Here is a 22,148-nt window from a genome sequence, read left to right as displayed (position 1 = left end):
GCATAAAGGTGACTTAAGTAATAGAATGGTGGCTACAAGAAGCATTTTAAGCAGACTGGCTACCTGAACAGATTAAGAATAAAATTTTTATAGTTGTGTCAATCTATAAAACAGTAAAAATGGATGCCACTTTGCTCAATAAGCACACAAAAAAACTCCAACTCAAAAAGGAGCTGTGATTATCTGTATAGTTTTTTGCAGCATAAGTAATTCTTGATTTTCTGGTTAAATTAATTGATGCTATTTTAAATCCAGATTATGTGACTCTCAAACCTGAACATCCTAAGGCTCAACAAAAAAATTAAGACAATTTGAACAAAGCTGTCTTAAAATATGTTCCCCTTCCACCATTAAACTGAAACTAATGTTATAAAAGTTTAACTTGTGCATTATTAGTATTACCCTTACAGAGGGAGGAAAAAAGCTTAGTGTTTAAAAATAACTAGTTACAACTTGATGAATGTTAACACAAAAACATGTAAAAGTCAATTAAAGATTTTTAATGCACCAAAAGAGATCTCAAACAGCTTTTTATTACATTTTTCAATCAATAACAGTACAATTTAGTACAGTATCTATCTTGCATCCAGCTCACCGTGGAACACCAACAGACTGAAATGAAATACAAAAAGTGGAAAGGTACATAAGGGTGCCGAGCTCTATATTATCAATGGAAAGAGAAAAGGAAAATCCATCTCAGTTGAATCGCATTTTCACTTGTGGCCACACACGAATACATCACATTTATTGTACATCATTGCAGAAAAAAAAAAGAAAAGTGAAAGTATCTCACAACCTTAACAAAAGTGCTTCTGTATACAGTGAAATGGCATTCAGATGCTCCGATTTTCAGTTTAAGACCAAAAAAATAAAATAAAATTGTACAAAAGTTTTAGTATGGACAGTATGTGAGGACATTTTTGTTCCATTGAGAGTGAAGATTGGAAGGAGAGGATAGATTTCTCACTATGATTGTTATAATTTTTTTTTTTATTTAAAATGGCATCAATAGAACTGGTAAGCATAATTTACACTAAGTATGAAGTTAATATCAAGCCTTTCATCATTCTTGCCCACTCTGGTGCATAGCATTACCAGTATTAGTACATGATGTATGCAGAGTTTGAGCCTAAAAATGGCCTCTATTAAGTTCAATCAATAGGTTAACTCTCCTTTTTGGTAACAAAAGAAAATCTAGGATTTTTTGCACCATTGAAAGCAAGTCTACAGCATGCACATCTAAATTAACTCGTGGCAGACAAAATTTTATGTCTTAACTTAAAACATCAGACCATTATTTTCAGACATTGATTTGTACATTTCATTCACAGAGTTGTAACTGCAGTCCCAAGCAAAGGAAGTGTGTATTTAAGTCAGGTGAGGTGTTTCACTCAAAGTGGATACAGAACACAAAACCCCTTCTATATAGTAAATTCAAGCCATGCCTTATTAAACTCTGAACCTAAATCACTACCCTGCCCTTCCCCACCAAAAGCCAAAAAGGCATGTACAAGAATCGAGGGGTTTAACTGGATAGTTTTCCTCATAATAACTCCGTTTGTACTGGAATGAGCATTCATAACTTATAGCATGTGCCTGGTTAATTAACAATGTTATTAGTTTAGAGGCGAAGCTTCATGTGCAAAAAGCCGTGATGGAACAAAAACAGCTAGAATATAAATACATCCTGGACATTTTCGAAAGCTGCTCGTGTAATATGATCCAAGCTTTTACTTCTGCGTGTTTTTTTCTTTTTTCTCATTTGATTTACCTGGATTACAAAGACAAGCTGTAATTCAAACATATCTAAAACCACTAAAGAAATATGACAAAGAGAAAAGCCATCGAGAATAATAAACCATCAGAATAGAAATCTTAAAAAAAAAAAAAAAAGTTAAATAATTTGTACAATTACACTCCAACATTTGCTTTCAAGACGCACACATTTGCATGGGATGATAGTGTTGTTTTCTCTTTCAAGGTAACATAAAATGGTCCAAGAAGGAATGCACAAGTTTCTGATTTGATACCACAGGAGATCCTTTCTTAACTAGGTGATAAACAATTGTGCTCTTCTTTGTGTAGGAAAGGCATTGGTTTCCCTTCGTTTTTGTGGTGTCCAAGTCAGTTTAAACAGTGTTGAAGATGACGCTGTGAACATTCTCAAGTTGTAATGGTCTTCCAGTCAACTTTGGAGTTAAAAGAACATCTGGGGAACAAAGAAAGACATTTTGAGAAGCAGCAGAAGAGAGAGTCATGGAGAAACAGAGAAGCAGAATAGCATACAGATGTTTATGCCTAGCAGCTGAGCCGGCCCATGAATTCTCAGAATATTTATTAAAGTCAAGATAAACTAATCGTCTTCAATTAGAGATGCACCGAGAAATCAGCTGGTGATCGGAATCGGACGATTCTGTGCCTCTCCTGCCCTGACCGGCGATCAGCTGGTTAGAAATTCAACAATCCAACTGATCCATTTACAGTGAATGAACTGTTCCTACATACTAACAGGGGTGTAAAAACTGCACTTTTTAATAAGGATGGTGCCCTGAGGCATTTAGATGACGTCAGAGGAAACTGATGTAAGAAGCTATATACAAGGAACGTTTTCTTTGTCATATAAGATGTCTGTGGTTCAAAAAGCTGAGAGAAAGACAGCAAGACTTCCAGCTGAGAACAGGAGGACTGAACAAAGTACAGTAAAGTCTGAGATTTTACTTCTGCCTGTCATAAAACTTTGAAATGCTGGCAGCCTTTTGAAAATTTCAGAGTTCTATTCTATAGATTACACAGAAGTATTTTATAGAGATGCTAGCAACATGTTAAAGCAAGCATGACACTTAGGCTATCATAAAAAACGAATGTCCGCACAACAAAGGAAGGCTGGCAAAATGTAGTTAAAGTAATGTTCCTAAAGAGAAACTAGAACTGATGAAGTTAGTATTGGCAGGACAAAGCTTAACAAAAAGCAGAAATAGAAAGTCAGGTACAAAATTCTGATCGGTGCATCTCTACCTTTAATGCAAATACGACAAAAAGAACCTTCAGGCTTCAATTCCAGATCTTCAGAAAACTGTCCCAGGATCCCGTTGCAACTGCCATGCCATCGTCAGTAACTCCCAGGCAGCTAACGCGGTTGTCATGTCCAGCCAACACACCTTTAAAAAAAAAAAAAAAGAACTATCAGTTGTCAGGTCTGTCAAAACAGTATGGTGCCACACTAACAGGTCAAATGTAATCACTTTGGGAGTTTATTGACTTTATTCTCAGCTCAAAACTTCAGCAAATATCTGAATTTCTTTAAGACAAATTTCTTGTCAGTCACACAACTCCAGCAGAACTACATTTAAATTACTGATAGTCAAAAGAAAGTACAATAAGTCGAGTTCAGGAGCAGAACTTTTAACACACAACTAAACCTTAGTGTAGTAAAGCTGAAGGTATTTTTGACCTTTTAAAGTTTACAATTGAAATTAAGTAATTTAAGGATTTTCTGAGACTTTAAGAGGCCTCAGGAAAAATGAATGGTAAAAAATTAACTTGTCTAGAAACTTCCTGTGACCTTAAGATGCTTTAAAGCAACTATTGTTTGACAGCTGTAATTCCTGGTTTCTTCTTCATGTTTTAGCTATTTCCCAGCTGCCACTCCCACAACTTAATGAATGGGTGATTAACAGGTATCTGTAGCATCTGCTAAGGTAGTGCAAGCCTCTGAATGAAGCGTGAGAACCACTGTTCATACTGTTAGGCAGCCTGCTGACAAAGGGAGAACTTCATCTTACTGCCATTAAGATGGCTGCTGATTAATGCAGAATATTAACTCTAATCATTGCAAATGTTTAGGTTTCACACCAAATGTACCAGCTGTTAACCAGCACATTCCCTTTGAGGATTTTTATTGCACACATGATCATGCTACTAATCCAATTTTAAATACACCATCCATCTTTAGCTTTCAAGGTAAAAACTTCACCCTCTCTACCAATGCTGGGTTAATGATCAGCAACAAAGTGATCTGACACCATTTTTGTACAAAATGTAATGTAGTAGAAGAGTCTATTTGAGACAAACCTGTTTAAGACATTGCTCAGTTACTTACCAGCACGGTCAGCTTTTAGTGTGTCCCACACATTACAGTTGAAGTCATCATATCCTGCCAGAAGAAGGCGGCCGCTCTTGGAGAATGCAACAGAGGTAATGCCACATATGATGTTGTCGTGAGAGTAGATCATCAGCTCTTGATCAGCTCGCAGATCAAACAGCCTGCAGGTGGCATCATCAGAGCCCGTGGCAAAGGCATTGCCATTAGGGAAGAACTGAAACGTGCAAATGCAAATATTGAAGCACAACAGTGGTACATAACTTGGCCACATTAAGAGTGTGCATTTAAAAAGTGAAGCCGAGCTTAAATGACTTACACAGATAGCATTAATGTCAGACTCATGGCCAGTGAAAGTCTGCCTGCACATCCCCTCTCGAACATCCCAGAGTTTAGCAGAGGCATCGCAAGCACCAGAGACGAATGACCGAGTGTCGGGGCTAAGAGACAGGCTCATGACATCACCTGTGTGTCCAGCAAATGTGGTTGTCTGCTGGCCTGTCTCAATGTCCCAAAGTGCACTGTGAAAAATAACAAGACAGTCAGACTGTTTTCAGTTCCCTTCATAGAAAAATACTTAGACAAGTTAAGAGTTTCTAGCCATTTTTTTTTTTTACTTACCAAGTGGTATCTCCAGAGCTTGTAACAATCTGGTTGTCGTCAAGAAAGCGACAGCAGGACAGGTATCCTAACAGTCAAATAACCAGCAGATAAATTTGATAAATAACCCAAAAATCCAATGCGGTTTTATGTAAACCTATACTTGTACACAAATACACTGTATTTGTGAAGTATCCTATACCTGTATGTCCTGCGAGCTCACGGCTCACACGTACATTCCCCTCACGTGTTTTCAGGTTGTAAATGGAGCAGATGTTGTCTAAGCCACCACAGGCCACATAGTTTCCTGAAGGTGCATATGCACAAGTCATGACCCAGGAAGATCGAAGTGGAATGGCATGAACCTGCAGAACACAGCAACACACACAGAAAATTTAGTTCAGAGAAAATGCAAGTTTGAAGCAAGAATGTTCCGTTTTTGACAGAGGAAAAGATAGAAATTTAAACAGATTAGAAGCTTGTTTAACTTTAAACAAAAGGAATGCCAGTAAAAAAAATATGCAGAACTGAACAAATCTCAGTACTGCTAAAGTTTTTCCTACAAGATCTGACTTCACTTTTATAATGCAGCAAATATTACTGAAAGCCAACACTAAAAAAGAAACAAAAAACTTGAAATGAGATTTTAAAACCTCTGAAGATATTAAGGTATACAAGATGAGAAAGAAAACTTTCTAATCATAACTCTATGCTTGCTGATGTCATCCTGCATTGAAGCCTGATGGAGCGCGGTGTAGAGGAGTAGCCATCCCACAGAGGCCATCAGTCCTCAACTCAGCCATCTGGGGTTCAATTCCTACCCAGGAACCTTTGCTGCATATCTTCTCTACCTCTACCCATTTCCTGTCTAATCTACCACAAATAAAAGTTACTAGTGCCAAAAAAAACCTTAAAAGGGTATTGGGCAGAGTTTTGACCTTGATTGGTACTGACCAGTCAGAGACTCAAAATCCTCTCTAAACTATCAGGTGACTCAGATAACAGCCTTCAACTTGAAGGCTGTTATTTAAATTCAAAGCCTCAGACTAAGTGATGTTCGATATCAGAGAAAGCAAAGACTTGTAGGTGACATATCTGTGGTTAAATCAGGCTGAGAGAGCAAAACTTAAAGCAGATAACGGGAAGGTTTAATAAAGTAACAGAAAGTCATTCTATGGTTAAGAATTTAAGCTTTCAACCTGTTTGGATTTGGAAATATTTGCAGCTTTTTGGGAAATCTTTTGAAAAGAGCTTTGGTAAGGATGCATCGTCTTCAGGAAATCCAGACAGTTACTGGAGTTTTAATAATGATGGCCATTCTAACCATTAACACAAAGCTAAAACTGCCAAACCTGCTGCCTTTTGTTATAAAATTATTTTTTTTTCTTACACAACTGCTATCTCACACTCATTGTTTTTCCTCCTATTGTGAATAATTAATAGCTTCTATCAGCAGGAATGCTAGGAAATATAATCTGAATGCTGCGCTAACATGTTCTTGTAATACAGCTCTTTAAAAAACTGTCATAGATATAAATTTAAAGTAGCAAATCAAAACTTGACATCAGCAACAAAACTGCTTGTTGAACCTATAGTAAATTACTCACTTACGCTTAAGCAACGTGTACAGGTTAGAGAAGACTGGCGTATCTGTACACCAGAAGAACAACTAATATTTTATTACACATAAAAAAAAAACATTTGCTGGGAGTTTACCTCAAAAGCATTTTAATGTGCTAAAAACAACAGAAATTAAAACCCAACTCATCAGTTTTGTTTTAAGAACTAAAGTATCAGCTTCAGCACATAAAAAATAGGTGTTGCAGTATAATTCTGTTTTTGCTTGGATCAGTGCAAAGAACCACCAATAAACTAATTTTCTTCTTCTGAAAGAGGAACATATTTATTTATGGAATAAAAAAATCAATTGTGCAAAAAGCAAAATCACTGATTTGTGCATCCGTGTATACTGCTGCACATTTCATTTTTACTGTATCCTTAAATAAAATTCACCTTGTTTGTGGTATAGCTATCCCAAATAATGAGTTTTCCATCTTGAGAGGCGCTGACCAAAAGCCTAAAAACAGGAGCAAGAACAACATTAGACAGCTGGAAAATGGTTTCAGCTAAAAATCCATGTTTAGAAAATAACGTTGACGTACCTGGAGTCTGTCCCCCAGTGCATGGCATAGATTTTGGCCAAATGACCCCGCAGCGTTCGTCTTGTACGCATCTGGATTCGGCCAACGGCTTCGACATTAGCTGTAATCTGCAAAACATTACAGACTTTTGTTAGGCTTAGAATGATCCACTGAATTCTGCTGTATTCACAATGAATCTTTCAGAGCAAAGCACTCTGTCAGACATTACCTGTGATAGTGTGGCATCTGCACATGCTTTTCTAGCATCCTGGAAAAAAGAGAATTTAGCTCTTTAGCATATTTACATTTGTACACATCACATGCGCCAACTTCTATATAGACAATCGAATTTTGTTACTTACTCTTATCTGATTTTTGAGCTGCTCTGCCTCTTGGCGTAACTGGTCCAGTTCACTCATCTTATCCTGCTTTTTTTAATTACCTTACTCCAACTACCAGGGCACTTGTTGTTCTAAAAACAGACAAAAAAGAAAAGGAGAGAGAAAAAAGTAAACGTATACAGTCAATATTTTATTTTAAGAGGAAGAGCAACATTATTTTTAAAATTAGTTTAGAAATCTAAAATGCAAAATGGTAATGGCCCAAAAGCAATTTTAACCAGCAGATAGAACAAAATGGGCAACATACTGCTCCCTGTTCAACCTTATAATTCTGCTGCAATGTCGATGTGTCCTGACACACAATTCAGATCAGCAGACAAATCCTGTTAAGGCATGACTTTCCTGTGATCCGAAAAGCAGTCATTATCCTGTTGACCTCAATCCCTGGGATAGTCAGAATTTTCGCCAAGTGATCAATAAGCCACTTATATTAATACAGCACCAAGAGGACATCTAAATGTCCATCTAATAAAGTAAATATATTCAATTCAAGCCATAAAACTAGTTTTTATACTCGTATTAAACCATCTAATGTCTCATTTATCAGAAGTTTAGAACGCAATTAGATTAATTGGCTTACAAAACAAAAGTATTTAGTTTAAGACGATTCTTATGCAACAGTTCATTAAACTGTATGACAAAAAACTTTAAAAATAGCAAATCCCTAACAGTATTTTTTATTTGTAGGTAGTCACAAATTACTTAGAGATTGCAATTATAATTTAATACAGCTTTGTATTAATACAACTACAACTGGGAACACAATTACACTCCATTGTTTGTGATTATTAATATTTAAAACTATCTCTGCCAGATTTGATGGATTTTCTGACAGTTGGAAACATTAAAATCTGAGTGAACAGGAATACATTTATTTTTTTTAAATATTTCTTCTGCAAGCTAGATTTCTATAGATATTAAGCACAACCTTTAAAAAAGATACTCCTGACATGAGCTTTAAGTATAAATTAAATTATATCCAGTAGCTAAATCTAAATCAATTAAAGCTTCACTAATAACCACACCCAAGACAAACTATAAATAACGACAACGTGAGATAAGCAGTGAATAGCTATGAGTTTGCTTCTCAGTTCCCTTACCTGGTGTCTTTCAGTCAGTACACTAATGTCACTGGCAGTTGCAGGACGTGTTTGACAATCTTCTCTACCTGTCTACGTCATCTTTCAGATTTGCTGATTGGTTGACCTTTCTAACATAGATGATCCTCTTACGCTCATTAATCTTGTAATAAAACGTGTCATGGAATATAGTTATTATTTAGTTACATCCAGAGACAGGAGAATGCAATCTTCATCACGATAGAATTTGAAGTTTAAAGTTAATATATAAACTCAGATTTAGCCTCTTTGTACTTTTTCAATCGATTTGATCAATTTTCAGATAATTCTGTTTATTGAAGTCTAATTTGCAATATTGCCACTAGTGTAACTGTAACATTGTTAAGCTCGCTATGGACAAATCTATAATCACAATTATTTATGCTCAACATTATTATTAACACAGTTCCATACTGTTATACATAAAATATTATGTAGCCCTAATCCTTTGTGAATGATTTATGTCTACTTTGACAGCAATTCATATTTTTTTATTTACTTTTTTTTTAAATCTTTGATTAGTTTTTTGTGGTTTTTAAATCTAATATATTATTATTTATTATTGAACATTGCCTACAGAAACAACAACAAAACCCTTCTATTTCCAGTTTTATCTGAGGCGCCTGATAGCATCTGGAGAATATTGTTTAATTTGGGTTTCAGAACCACATTATTTTGGTCTCAGATGTGATACTAACTATTTCTGCAGCAGTCCGAATCACTTTCAGTACCCTTTAAAGTGTTACAGCCCTTTTTTTCCCTACAAATTGAATTTAATTATTTAGATTTCTTTCTAACTTAGTTGTAATTTGCATTCACCACTTGAACTTTGATGTGTAACATCTTTGTGCCGTAACCAAATTTTACATATCCCGAGTAGAGAACAGAAATAGCTGCACATTTCCCATTAAGATCTGTAGATGCCTACAGTTACGGAGTTCCTCTCTCTCATCACTTCTCCTTTCCAAGCGCCTGATCAGGGTCAGCTGACTGCATGATAAACAATGAGCAGTAGCAAACAGCCTGGAGTGGCAGCTCACTAGCTGTTTCCAAGTCCTGCAAGGCTTAAAGAGATGTGTTTGTTTGCGATTGCTGTAACTGAAGCTGCAATTTTAACCAACTTAGAAGAAAAAGGGCCACATGTAAACATCTGTTTACAAAAGACGGCCGAAATCTGATAATGCAATGTTTTACAGATCTAAAGCTGGATCATGTAAAAGGCCATAACCAGCAATATCACTGAGCAACTCCATAATCCTAAAAGCTGAAATCCTCAGTCAATGAGTCCCTAATCCAATCCATGTCTGCTAACAGAAATAGTAGCAAAGCCAGTCCAGGCATTAGAAATATGTTTTCAGCCTAATAAAAGGATGAGTTTAATCTTAATTCTTTCATAAACACATGAAAAAAAAAAAATTCCAGGCACTTGGTTTGAAAAAGTGCCTAGATTAATGGCTGCCATTAAAGTGACTGTCCTGAAGCAGAAATTCTCTTTTAGTTCTTGTACAAAGAGAGGGGGAAATGTGCATTATTAAAGAATATATACATAAACTAAATACTAAAAATTAAACAATGAGTTTGGACATTAAAAGTTAACAGAAATTATGCAATATTTAACAGGCAGCAGTAAAATAAACTGCATTAACAAACCTGACAGGTAATCTCTTACTGTTTGCAGTGTGCATGTTGAACCAACACTGTATTCAGTGTGCAAACAGCTACGGAAGAAGTTCTGTGTAAGCACTGTGATTTGCCTTCAACACTGTTACAAACAAATCAAATACTTTGCATTGTATTTGAATGCCTCTCTGAAAGCTTTTCAGTTAGTTTGTTGTTTGTAAGGTGAGAACATTTCAGTAATTCCGCATAATATTGCGTCAAGAGGCTACGAATCAGATTGCTGGTGTCAAAGTCCAATCAAATATATGCATTTAGTTAGCAACACACTATGTGTTGATAATATGCTATGCACTAATGAAAATGTGAGAAGATGCAGCTAAACGCCATCTTGCAGACTGCTGTCTGCTAGTTAGCTTTGCTAACAGATTGTCGGTGTAGGCCTACAGGCAGGGCAACGCTCATATTCGGAAGAAAAACTCACATAAACGCTCAAATTCCTATATTTCACTTAAGCGTCAACAACGACTTACCGAAAATGGAGTCTAACCACAAGTTTCTATGAAATTTACACCACGGAAACCGAACGGCTTCATCGTCTAATGCAAAATAACGAAACCACAGCCGCTTTCAGGGAGGACTCCGCTGATCTTCCGCAATTGCACGGAGTGCTATGTAGTTAGCTTTTAAGCCAACACCGGATAAACCCAGAAAGTGTCTTGTTTACCGTCCCAGAGAAATCCACTTACTCGGACACCACCAATCTCTTTAAACGCTACTGGCCACGGCTAATTTAATTGCACCGTATCAGAATATTTACGGGTTTTTTTTTTAATCTTGTAGTAAAACCCAAGAGTGTAGAAAAAAAAAGAAAAAAAAAAACAGCAAGGTCGGGCGGCGGTGGCCTGTATCGCCACAGTGAGACAAATGTAATTAACACACACGGGGTGTTTTATCCCCCCCCCAAAAAAAAAGTAAACGAAATTTGCTATTATGTGTTACAGAAATTTAGATGGTTTCAAAGGAAAGGCGGTGCACATCTGGGGCCGAAGTAAGCTAACGTATTGGCTTCCAAAAACAGGGTGTTAACGCGCCCACATTAATGTTCCTTCTATCCTAAAGTGTTGACTTTTTATAAGCATAATTAAAGAAAGCTGATGCTGCTAAGGTACAGAATTAAGCCATGTTAGTAGATTAGTTATTATTGTCATTTACAAACATCTGATAGCAAATTTGTTTACAGGACATTTGATTCAGCCCAACCCTATGTGTCAACCTGAATCCACAGCAACATCTTTACATTTAAGATTACAATATTATTACACTTTGCATGCAACATATACAACATGCGATGTTTCTTGTTGTTATTTCTTAAATCTTTTTTTTTTTTTTTCAAATTTTCAGGCGACTGAGTAGCTTTGAGACTGGTATTTTAGGCCAAGAAGCACCTCCCCTGACTGGGCCATTATTGCCTTCACTGACAGCAGTTTTGAAAGGCTAACAAGAACGCTGCTTTAACGAATCCCAGAACCTTTCGGCGACATTAAGAGTAGTTAATGTTTCGTAATTGCCTGGATGTAATGCACACAAATGGTTGCCACCATCTTCCCACTCGCTCCTGACACAAAGTTCCGAGATTAACCCGAACCCTTACGGCAAACTCTCATGCAACCGCTCATAATAAAATAAGCTTATCGTTAGCAAACCGATGCTAACTGATGGCTAAGAGGCTAGCTGCTGCTACCCCACCCCCGGGCAGTTCGATTATACCACAATTCACCAGCTAATGGGATTAACATTTAACTGTTAAATTGCGATAACGCAATATAATAGTCTGATTTTGCCTTACCTGATTCAATCTGCGCCTGTTTTTGCGTTTTGGCATTGACTGGAACCCAAGACGGCGTATTCCTCCGATCCACGCATCAACGAACAGCACAGTGCTAGCTTTCTAACTAGCTAAGCCAGCTAGCGTAGATTTCTGAGGAGCAGCCCTTCCCGAACGCAGGCTACGGCTGGGGAGCTTGACAACCAGGCGGAGAGGGGAGGGGGTGGGGGAAATCACACCCACAAGCCTTGTGTGGATGACAGTGCACTGGCAGTCAACCGAGCTAATTTTAAAAAGTCACTATTCCTCACCAACAAGGGAGCCTAGACTCTCACCTTTGCAAAACCCAACACCTGCCCTGTCCGTAGTATGACTCTCAAGCAGCCATCGACCGATGAGATGGGCGCGGTAACCCTGCAGTCGGGTCTGGGAAACCCCACGTTGCAGCAGCAGCAGCGATGGAAAGAGGAGCTTCGATTCGATTGGAGTGTTTTTTTAGAGAACTGAAGACGCAACTCTTAATTGTTTCTTTCCAGCAGTCTTTCACACATCTCATTTGCGACATGTGTTTTTCACGTAGATGCTTAAAGAACATGATGTTCATTTTGAGCTTCCCCCCTCGCAAACCAGCCTGAATAAAACGGTCAAATTTCTAAAGTAGGAAGCAGAGGTGGGCTGAGTATCCAAACAATGTACTTAGTACAGTAGCACTACTTCAATAATATGTTTACTAAAGTAAAAGTGAAAAGTAGCTGTCTATTAAATTACTAAAGAGAGAGTAAAAATGCTATACAGTAAAGAAGCTGATTGTAACATCTCTTTAAATATATATATTAAAAAAAATCATATAGACAAGATATGTGGAAATCCTTGTAGTATATAGATAGACTGAAAAAATAGACATAAATAAATAACATGATTAGGCTCCAGCACCCCACTAGGGACAAGGGTGTACAGAAAATGGATGGATTGATGGATGGATTACAAAATAACAAGCCATAAGAACTGTACACGTCACTTTTTCAATATAAAACATATTGTGTGTCTGATATATTTCAAATTATATCAGACAGGCAAAATGTAGTTATGTGGATATCTTAAAGACTAGAATGAAAAAAATAGACACAAATAAATAACCTGATTACAAAATAACAAATTGAGCCAGATGAAACTGTTCACTTTTTAATATAAAACATCAAACTAATATTTACAGTAAGGTATATAGAGTTGAAACCTGATATTTACATACTGAGTATAAAGTCAAACAATTTTTTCTCACTGTTTAATGTTAAATCAAACCATACGTTTATTGATTTAGATTAGTTAGAATTACCAAAACTATGTCTATTTACTAAGTGCCAAAAAACTTGATGAGAATATTTTTTTGAAAATTATTTTGTAGCTAGACATTTCAGCAGTACCTGGGATAACTGTCTTTTAAACTGCATGACTTGAGTCATAACTATATTTCTGTGTGTGCGTGGGGGTGTGCGTGTGTGTCTTAGAGGAGGGTAGAGTACTATCGTTGTTAAATTAAGCTACACATAGACAATAAAGTTTCAATTTTAAGATCTACCAAATTCTCACCAGATAAGTTGGAGGCTGCCAAACACATCAGAGTTTAGTTTCAACATTGTCACTGTACAAAAAAGGATGTTGAGAAAGTTGCAGAGGTAAACTGTTTATTAGCATTTCTGCTGGTCTATGTTCTCTAGAGGTCAAACAATGAAATGAAGAGAATACATTAGAAAATTACACTGATTTTCTTGGCTTAAAAGAATGCTCTTATAAGTTGGATGTGACATTATTGCAAGATCTGGGGTCTAATTTCTTATACAAATCAAATCCACCGTTGGTGTTGCCATTGAGCAACTATTGTGATAAAGAAATTTTGTGGGCATATTTAGATTTAATTTATGCTTGTAAAACAAATAAAACAAGGCATTTAAAGTTGAATTTCCAGGCCAAGCAGTGTGGCTAGGTATTGAAATATTTATTTCTACGTCATCTGGATGTTTTTAGAAATCAAATAACTGCACCACATTTGTTCTGGTTGCTGGGGCAGGTGCAGCATTTTTTTCCAGAAGTGGTTGTAAACAAAGTAGACTGGGACTTCTTCATTTTGCTCTTCCCCTGCCATTTTACAGAGGGTCACCTGCCTCCTTCTCACCCAATCCCTGTCATCTTCTTCTCTCACACCAACTCTCTCCATACTGTGCCTCACAGCATCAATTAAACATCTCTGTGTGCTTCCTCATTTCCTCTCTTCCATCTAACAGGTCTTTCCTATATATCTGCCATCCCTCTGCTATCTCAGCCTCGCCTCTTACATTTGTTTCTAAACTGCTCAGCTTGATCTGTCTTTTAGTCTCATTTTTGTTTTTTGGTCTTCAACAGGGAAACTGCGAACATAACGTCTTCCACCTCCAACTCTGTGTTTGTGCTTTTGAAAATCACTTTCTGCTTCATGTATCTCTACTGAGGAATCTCAACATTGAACTGATATGCTATACCCAGAAAAAGTTATTTCACCAATCCATGTGCTGAATTGTACTTTTACACTTATTGTAAAAAAATTTTTTCCATTTCATTCAAATAATCTAATGATCATTTGGTCTTTCATTGCAACAGGAGTCGCTGTAAGTTCTAAAAGAAAAGCAGCCTCCACCTTGTGACTGGAACTAAGCTAAAATTTGTTTGATTTCACACAATCTATAAACTAAATTTCTGCTAATATTTTTTTCTGGGTCTTCAGTTAAAGTCAAATGTTTTATGACTACATTGTTACATCAGCTTTCATTTTCGACCATTAGAGAAATGCCTCCTATCTCACAAAATTAATTAGTTCTGGTCTGTGAAATAAACAAAAAAAAAAAATTTAAATATGCAGAAATTTTCTGACTTAACCATTTTTCTTTCCAAACAATGCAGTCAGCTCACATGCAATAAAAAATAACTCAGAAAAACACAAAGGCACTTTATACCGATTAGAATAAATTTAATACGAAACTTGTGTTACGGTACAGGAAAGGTATTCAGCAGAACGAAATACATGAGAGGATGACAATCAGAGACCTCTGTTGAGTGTATCCAGCTGATCATTATTCTTTGGTTTCTCTCAGTCTCACTCTCCCACCCTTCGCCTCACCCATTCAACATTTTATCCCATGCATCTTTTTCACTCATCCTCTTTCATTAAAACCTCTCCCTTCTCTCTGTCCTCCAGATATCGAGGGCTCAAAGTGGGTTCAGATGACATAATGCCTGAGATAGCCCCACTAATTGCACATTAATTTCCACCACAACGGCTCAACCAACATACACTGCTAGCCCACATCCTCGAATTAATGCCTACAGCACAGTCCATCGATGTTTGTCCTCAGTAGTTTAATACAAAGTTTTGCCTAAAAGGAGGCTCAAGTCTAAAAACCTTACATGGTTCAAAATCAGCATAAACAACCAATGAAAACATAAAACTCTGTTACATCCTAGAATTACATCTCCCACAATCACTTAAATGATTAGGATTATCTTTGTCACGAATGCATCTAATAATATTGATGTAAAATTGCATTACAACATTTAAATGAGCTAATTTAAAGATATAAATGTCAAAGAAAACTTAATTCTGTCATATGCACTGGATGCACGAAAAATCAAAATAGCATTTGAAAGGGACAAGGAGGGAAAAGTGGAGCAGAGACACAAAAGTACACAACATTTTGTTGGTAAAATAAATGCAGGTTTCATGTTTTTGGTTTCTTTTCCCTTATTTGTCACACAAGTTTCTCAGATCCAGCCGAACCTGTTGGAATACATGAAGCAGGTTAAAAGCGCTCAAAAAGCATCACTTTGTGCCCTGATCCAAGTGAATTCAAGAACAGATGTAGAACAAAGTATTAAAATAAAAACATACTTAGAAAAAAAAACAACAAAGGTCCTTCTCACATTCTGGAAAAATATTCTGTGACCCGAGGAGACAAAAGCATGCATTGCATTATATGTGGGATAAAACTAACAGAGTATTTGAGGAAAATTGCAACAACAAAAAAATTCCGAGATATTAGAGTGGTCTAGTCAAAGTCTGGACTAAACTTGGATTTGTTTAGATTAGACTCAGTGGGCAGAGCACTTTCCTTATACCACATGTTGATGTGTCCATGGGTGAAGCATTTGTTGCATGTTGGTGTGTAAATGAGTGAATGTAGCTCATTCACTTATTCAGCGCTTTTAGTGGTCAGTTTGCTTAGAAAATCACTCCAGTCCATTTCCTTAATAAATGAAGTCTGTCTGAAAATTTTTGTTTTTTTACTCCAGATATCTTTGTCTGATATTAACATTAGTGATCTGAAATGTTTTGGTGAAATTTCTACATAAGAAAAATTTGCATATGTATTAGATTGATAGGTTCAGTTTCTAGCAACTATTCTAACACCATGTTATGATGCTGTACAGTAAGTCTATGTTAAATTGGGAGTTAATGTTGTTTACAATGTGAGCTGCATCTGGAGGTGTGTATTTTATTGTCTTTTTAAATCAATAATCAAAACGCTGCAATTCTCTGCTGGTAAAATGTATTTGTTGTTCTGAACAATTTGAGACAAATGTTAATAATATTGCATATCATTCATATAACGCTATGGAACTAAAATAATGAAGAGTTTTCCTATAATCTTTTTTCTATTTTCTAAATCAAAGATATACTTCACGTATGTGAGAGAAAAGCTTTGTATTTTAAAAACACAATGTTATCTAATACTGCAGTACCGCTGCAGTGATGCCACTTCATCGCTAGGTGGCAGTGGTTCGTAACAGTCAAAATATTAGGCTGAATGAAAGAGAAAAAAAGTTCTGATCACATGAGTACACAGCAATCAGTCCCATAGTATTATAAGAGTAGATTTATGTGCTGTAGAAAAACATATCCTGGAGTTCAGAACAATGTAAAGGTCTTTGCTAAAATGTTTTAAATCAATAACAATCAAATTAAATATTTATGTAATATTGCAGATTGATTTTGTTTTAAAATTTCCTGGCTTATTGCAACATTCTGAAGTCAGATTAAAGCAATTACTATTTTAGTATTTTTTGTTTCATTTCTGTGATAATTAACAATCCAATAAAGTCTCATTTTAAGTGTAAGTTAGGAACATTATCTCATTTTTAATTATAGCAATAAAATGCTCATTTCTTTCAGCCTGTGATATAAAGTTTTCATGGACATTCCCTTTCAGAAATGCACACAATTAAGCTGTATTTTTGTTATTTCATCTGTAGTGCTGGAGGATATCAATGCCACTTCCTTTCCTGTTTCCTATTTCCCCTTTTGCGTTCCTGCTCGTCTTGTGCCTCCTTTTTCTCCGTGAGCAGAGAAGAAGAAAGAACTGGTGTAACGTGAGATACTGCAATTTGAGATTGTGTCTGAGACGCTCTGTAAATATTTGAAAAGCGCGTCCCTTTTATTGAGCAAGCTACAGTTTACAGTTTCACAAACCTTGTGATGCTGTGCAAAAACGTACATACAAGCAGCTTGGAGTAACCTGAAAACTATGCAGGGTTAATTGAATGAATGGATGTGTTTTTTAAGAGGGGTAACATGTATCATCCCCTTAACTTTTAGAAAGACTGCAGCTATAGAAATCTAGAAGAGAACTGGAAAGTTTTGTAAAGTACTTTAACATCTTATATTCTTGTGAGTCATCCTTAAAAATCTGACTTAATACTAAACTCACCTAATCCTGTTCATACTGATGGGCTGCAGCAGGCTGCAACCACAGAAAGAAAAAGAAAAAAACAACTACTGTACGTATGCTCAGCTTTGTATCTATTTAGAAATAGAATAGAATAGAATAGAAGTACTTTATTCATCCCAGCAGGGAAATTACTTCGCAGTTACAGCATAGAGACAAGACACAATAACAACTACCACTGAGTAGTAGTTGTAGATAAAATAAAAAGTAAAAAATAAAATATAAAATGCTATAAATTGTAAAAATATAAAATGCTGTTAATATAAAAAGCAAGTTAAGAGCAGTCCTTGCAAAGATTCAAAAAATGCAGATATGTATATATAAATATATGTACAGCAAGTGTGCCACAGTGTAGTTGTGCAAAATTGGACTGATTAGCGCAGAACAATGATTTAGCTTTTATTGTACAGTGAGATGGCATGTGGCAGGAAGGATTTCCTGTATCTGTCCCAAAATGCAATTTTGTATGATATCTAAAGCACTTTAACTGATTTGTTGCTGAAATGTGCAAAACAAATAAACTTAATTGATTGGATTGAATTAACCTAACATGCATTGATTTAAATGGTGAAAGAAAGGCTTGGTTCAGTGTCAGGCAAAAGTATTCATGACCTTTGAACAACCAGCATGTGGCTGGCTGTTCAAAAAACACAGGCTGATTATTTCTCTGGAGGAGCTGCAGAGATCTACAGCTCAGGTAATATGCCAACAGGTCAACTATAAGTTATTCACTCCATAAATCTGGACTTTATGAAAGAGTGGCAAGAAGTAAAAGGCATTGCTGAAAAGAAATTATAAGATTTGCAGCTTGTTCTCAAGCCATCTAGGGGAAAGCGCTATGATTGGATGATATCAAAATCAATCTTGTTTACCTGTAGAAAAATCCTATAAATGGCAGAAAATAAAAACTGCATTTTATTCTTAAAATATCAACTGCACTGTGAAACATGGTGTTAGTGGAAGCAAGATGTGGGGAGTCTTTACTTCAGCAGGAAGAGGGACGACCATAGAGTTTATGGGAATGCGGAGGGAGCAAAATAAAAGACCATTCTGTGAAAAAATTCCACGAGGGGCAAAGATTTTCCTTCCAGCCGGACCATGAGTCTGAAGCACAGAGGAATGGTGTTACTCAAATCATAATCAGATTAAATAACAGTCCAATTAAAGATTCACCTAAATCAAATTGATAATGTGTGGCATAACTTCGCAAATGTATTTTTATGAATACTATCTATTAAATCTGACTGAACTTGATCTATTTTACTGAGAAGAAAGTGGAGAAATTTCAGCCTCTGTGCACAAAGCTGCAAGAGACATGCAATAATAAATATGGAAAACACACCTTTTCCATTTGTACAAAAAAGCAAACATCTTTCTGCTTCCACACAAAAATTATGCACAACCTCGTGTTCTATTAAGGAAAAAAAATAAAAATAATTTAAGTTTGTGAATCTAATATGACAGAACATGAGAAAGTTCAAGGGTTGTGAACACCAATGCAGGCATTGTGAGAATATGATAAATCCACTCTAGAAGACCTTCAGGCATTATTGGTTAAAAGTTCAGCTATGGTTTGAACTAAAGGCCTTCATGATGGGAGGATAAGGCATGACCACTGTGCTGCCTAATTTTGATTGCTAATTCTTCTTCATGGAACAAAATGCAGCCAGGTTATCGCAAATCACCTTCACTACAGAACCATAGAGTTTTAAAATTGTTAGCGTACATGACGTGTATTAATCTGCAGGGGGTTTTTGTTGTTTTTATTGCATTAATCCATTTACATCAGAGACTCTAGCTGCTTTTAACCTGTACAGATCATATACCAGATGATCTCACTCTTCTTCTGCTCTGATGGTGCTTTGCCCTTCATATCCAGCAGAAGTTTAAAATCTAATTTGTCACACCACAGGACGCTTCATTTCACCTCGGTTCATGCTAAAAGCTTTCTGGCCAACAGAAGCCATCAGTTGTCCTGGATCTCTTTTATATATGTTTCTTTTACATCTATAGAGGTTTAACTGTGCCATATGAAGGCAACAATGAACTCCTTTTACTGTCAACGATTGTGGGACGTCCTACTGAACCTGTGATGTATGGCCATAACCTATGCATTGTACGGTAGTGTATTCTTCATGCTGTGCAGCGTAGCCCATGATTCTCAGCCATTTTCAGTTCTCTGCATGTTGCTGGCATTGCCAACAGAAATTGACATGGATTCCTAAATATATTTTAATATTATGCAAACAATAAACCCCCTAAATTTGTTCCAGTTTTGTTGAACCCCCACAACAAAAACGGGTAGACATTACACTTCTTTATGTTTGGTGTAAATCTGATGACCTCTCACTAGATTCATCATCATACAGAGAAATCAGAAGCCCTTAATATGCTATAGCTCTGCATTTCTGAAATACAAAGAAAGTTTTACAATTGAATGTTCCTGAATTATTTTAAAAACATTTTTCAAGAATTTTAAACATTTTGCTTTCAATAAATTGGTGCAGAATGATCTGAAAATTGATATAGGGCCCTTTTGACCTTTTTAAATAACATCTCAGCATCTTAAATGACATGGATAATACGTCTGTAGATCCTTTCCTGACTGATTTCAATAAAAGCGCAAATCAGTTTTTGTGTGTGCACAAGTAGTTTAATTGTAACATTTGCTGTACTGCTGCCCATTTTGGACAACCTTGAAACGACATTGTCATGTAGTGGCGGTGTTGAGGTGGTGAGGCAGACGCTGTAGACCCAGGATAAGATAATAAATGATTTTAATAATGAATGTCCAGAAAACACAGTCCAACCAACGGGCAGCACGGCCAAGCTGAAGCCAGGGCTTGAAGCCGGTAGCAGCCGTTACACAAATGGACGAGACGACGGACTGGGAACACAGATGACAGACTAGAAGTCAGAATGAGACGAGGACCCGACAAAGACACAGACACACAGGTGACACTAAATACACGGGAGGGTAATTAGGGAACGAGAAACACCTGGGAGTAATCGAGGGGAGAACAGGACAACACGGAGGCACAGAAAACTCAAAATAAACACACAGAAAAACACGGAACATGACAGACATTTAATCCAAATGAGGATTTATATGTAGATAACTAAGCAACTAACTACAACTCCAGATTCCTAAGAGTGTTTTATTATCTTCTTTTTCTTCTTTCTTCAAAGTGAAATTTAAACCACTGATAAAAACATAAATTTTCAATGGCTTTTATCAAATTTCAGGTCTGAGATTATTTAACTCTGTGAGTTAACTCTCTGGGGTTGTGTCAGAACTAAGAATATATCAGATGTATTTTTATTTGTGTGTTTTGGCAATTGGGACTTTCTCATCAGAAACCACTTATGAAAAACAACAGATTTTAATTTTAGTTTTTAAAAACAGCATATTAAACTGTAATGCAGCCTTTGTACTTTTGTGGAAAACATTGGAGGAGTAAAAAGTGTATTTGTTTGATTTTTGTGTATTTTCCGGCTAAAAATACTTCACATAAAATTGCCAGCAAAAAGGGGATAAAAGAAAATCATTTTGTGGATCTTAAAAATGTACAATGGGAAGTGATTATCACATGGTAATAGGGTAATAAAATAAAAGGAAAACTATCCAGCTTTTCCATTTCTCATTTAATCATTTTAATTTTGAAAACAAAACAATGTCACATTTCTCCTTTAAACCACAAAATAAAAAATACTTATATTTCTACTTAATGTACTGTAAGCTATTTGAAACCAATTTTTGTTGGTGTGCTATTTTCTTTATCACTGCTACCTGATGGGGGAAAAAAATTCTGTACATGCACAGATTTAAAAGTTTAGTTAATTTTTTGTCTGTTCTTGTTTGCTAAATACATTATTTTAACCTCTTTATTAAAGGAAGCCTTTGAGCAAATGGGCCACAAGTTAAATGCTGCACTAATTAGTGTTCCATCCATCCATCCATCCATCCATCCATCCATCCATCCATCCATCCATCCATCCATCCATCCATCCATCCATCCATCCATCCATCCATTTTTTTTAACACCCTTGTCCCTTAGAGGGGTTGGGAGGGCTGCTGGTGGTGTCTCCAGCTAACGTTCCGGGTGAGAGGTGGGGTCACCCTGGACAGGTCGCCAGTCTGTCGTAGGGCAATAATTAGTGTTCTAATTTAATTAAAATCATTATATAATATTTAATGAACACAAACCATACTAGGAAATAGGACTTATTTTAGAAATTGATCTCTTACATCTACATTCATATTTATCATGAAAGACATTTTTATGTTTAGACATAAAAACGATTGCTTTGCCTTTAATCTGAGCTGTAGCGAATGTAAAATTTTCCTCATGCTTTTCTTGGCTAAAAGGACTTTAACTTTCCACACAGGGTCCATATAAAAAAGAAAAATAGCTTCTATTAAACATCCTAAGCTATCTTTGTTAGATTAAAATGTATATGGTCTGTAGCTCAATTCTTTGAGATAGAGATGAACGTACACCCAACCATGTTTTTGTTGTCAGTGGCAAAACGTGTTAAGATTTACAAACTTCAAGTATAAATTTTGTAATGCAGAAACAAGAAAATAAAAATA

General features: G+C 36.2%; 1 protein-coding gene across 2 annotated transcripts; it reads right to left on the bottom strand.

Annotated features, from left to right (window-relative positions):
• Nucleotides 1-512: 512 nt before the first annotated feature.
• Nucleotides 513-12,249, bottom strand: LOC102220768 (guanine nucleotide-binding protein G(I)/G(S)/G(T) subunit beta-1-like). Of its 2 annotated transcripts, none has more exons than XM_005796924.2 (11): nt 11,826-12,249; nt 7,203-7,312; nt 7,070-7,108; nt 6,862-6,968; nt 6,713-6,776; nt 4,902-5,064; nt 4,721-4,787; nt 4,419-4,620; nt 4,100-4,316; nt 3,043-3,158; nt 513-2,209 (listed from the first exon to the last, which is right to left on the bottom strand). In XM_005796924.2, the coding sequence occupies exons 2-10, from the start codon at nt 7,257-7,259 to the stop codon at nt 3,052-3,054; spliced, it is 1,023 nt and encodes a 340-aa protein (XP_005796981.1). In that variant the 5' UTR covers nt 7,260-7,312; nt 11,826-12,249; the 3' UTR covers nt 513-2,209; nt 3,043-3,051. The 2 variants fall into 2 exon arrangements, with proteins under 2 accessions (XP_005796981.1, XP_014331446.1); XM_014475960.2 differs by having other exon boundaries at nt 3,016-3,158; nt 11,826-12,248.
• Nucleotides 12,250-22,148: the final 9,899 nt, after the last annotated feature.

This window comes from Xiphophorus maculatus, chromosome 20 (genome assembly GCF_002775205.1).
Source record: "Xiphophorus maculatus strain JP 163 A chromosome 20, X_maculatus-5.0-male, whole genome shotgun sequence".
Classification (NCBI taxonomy): Eukaryota; Metazoa; Chordata; class Actinopteri; order Cyprinodontiformes; family Poeciliidae; genus Xiphophorus; species Xiphophorus maculatus.
Note: the sequence above shows the minus strand (reverse complement) of the source record. Positions and strands in the feature narration are given on the sequence as shown.

Excerpts from the sequence above, each read along its gene's own strand:
- LOC102220768 (XM_005796924.2), bottom strand. The coding sequence starts at position 7,259 with ATGAGTGAACTGGACCAGTTACGCCAAGAGGCAGAGCAGCTCAAAAAT. Across the intron at positions 6,777-6,861 it reads CACTGGGGGACAGACTCCAG|GCTTTTGGTCAGCGCCTCTC; the intron begins GTACGTCAACGT and ends TCCTGTTTTTAG. Across the intron at positions 4,621-4,720 it reads AGCTCTGGAGATACCACTTG|TGCACTTTGGGACATTGAGA; the intron begins GTAAGTAAAAAA and ends TATTTTTCACAG.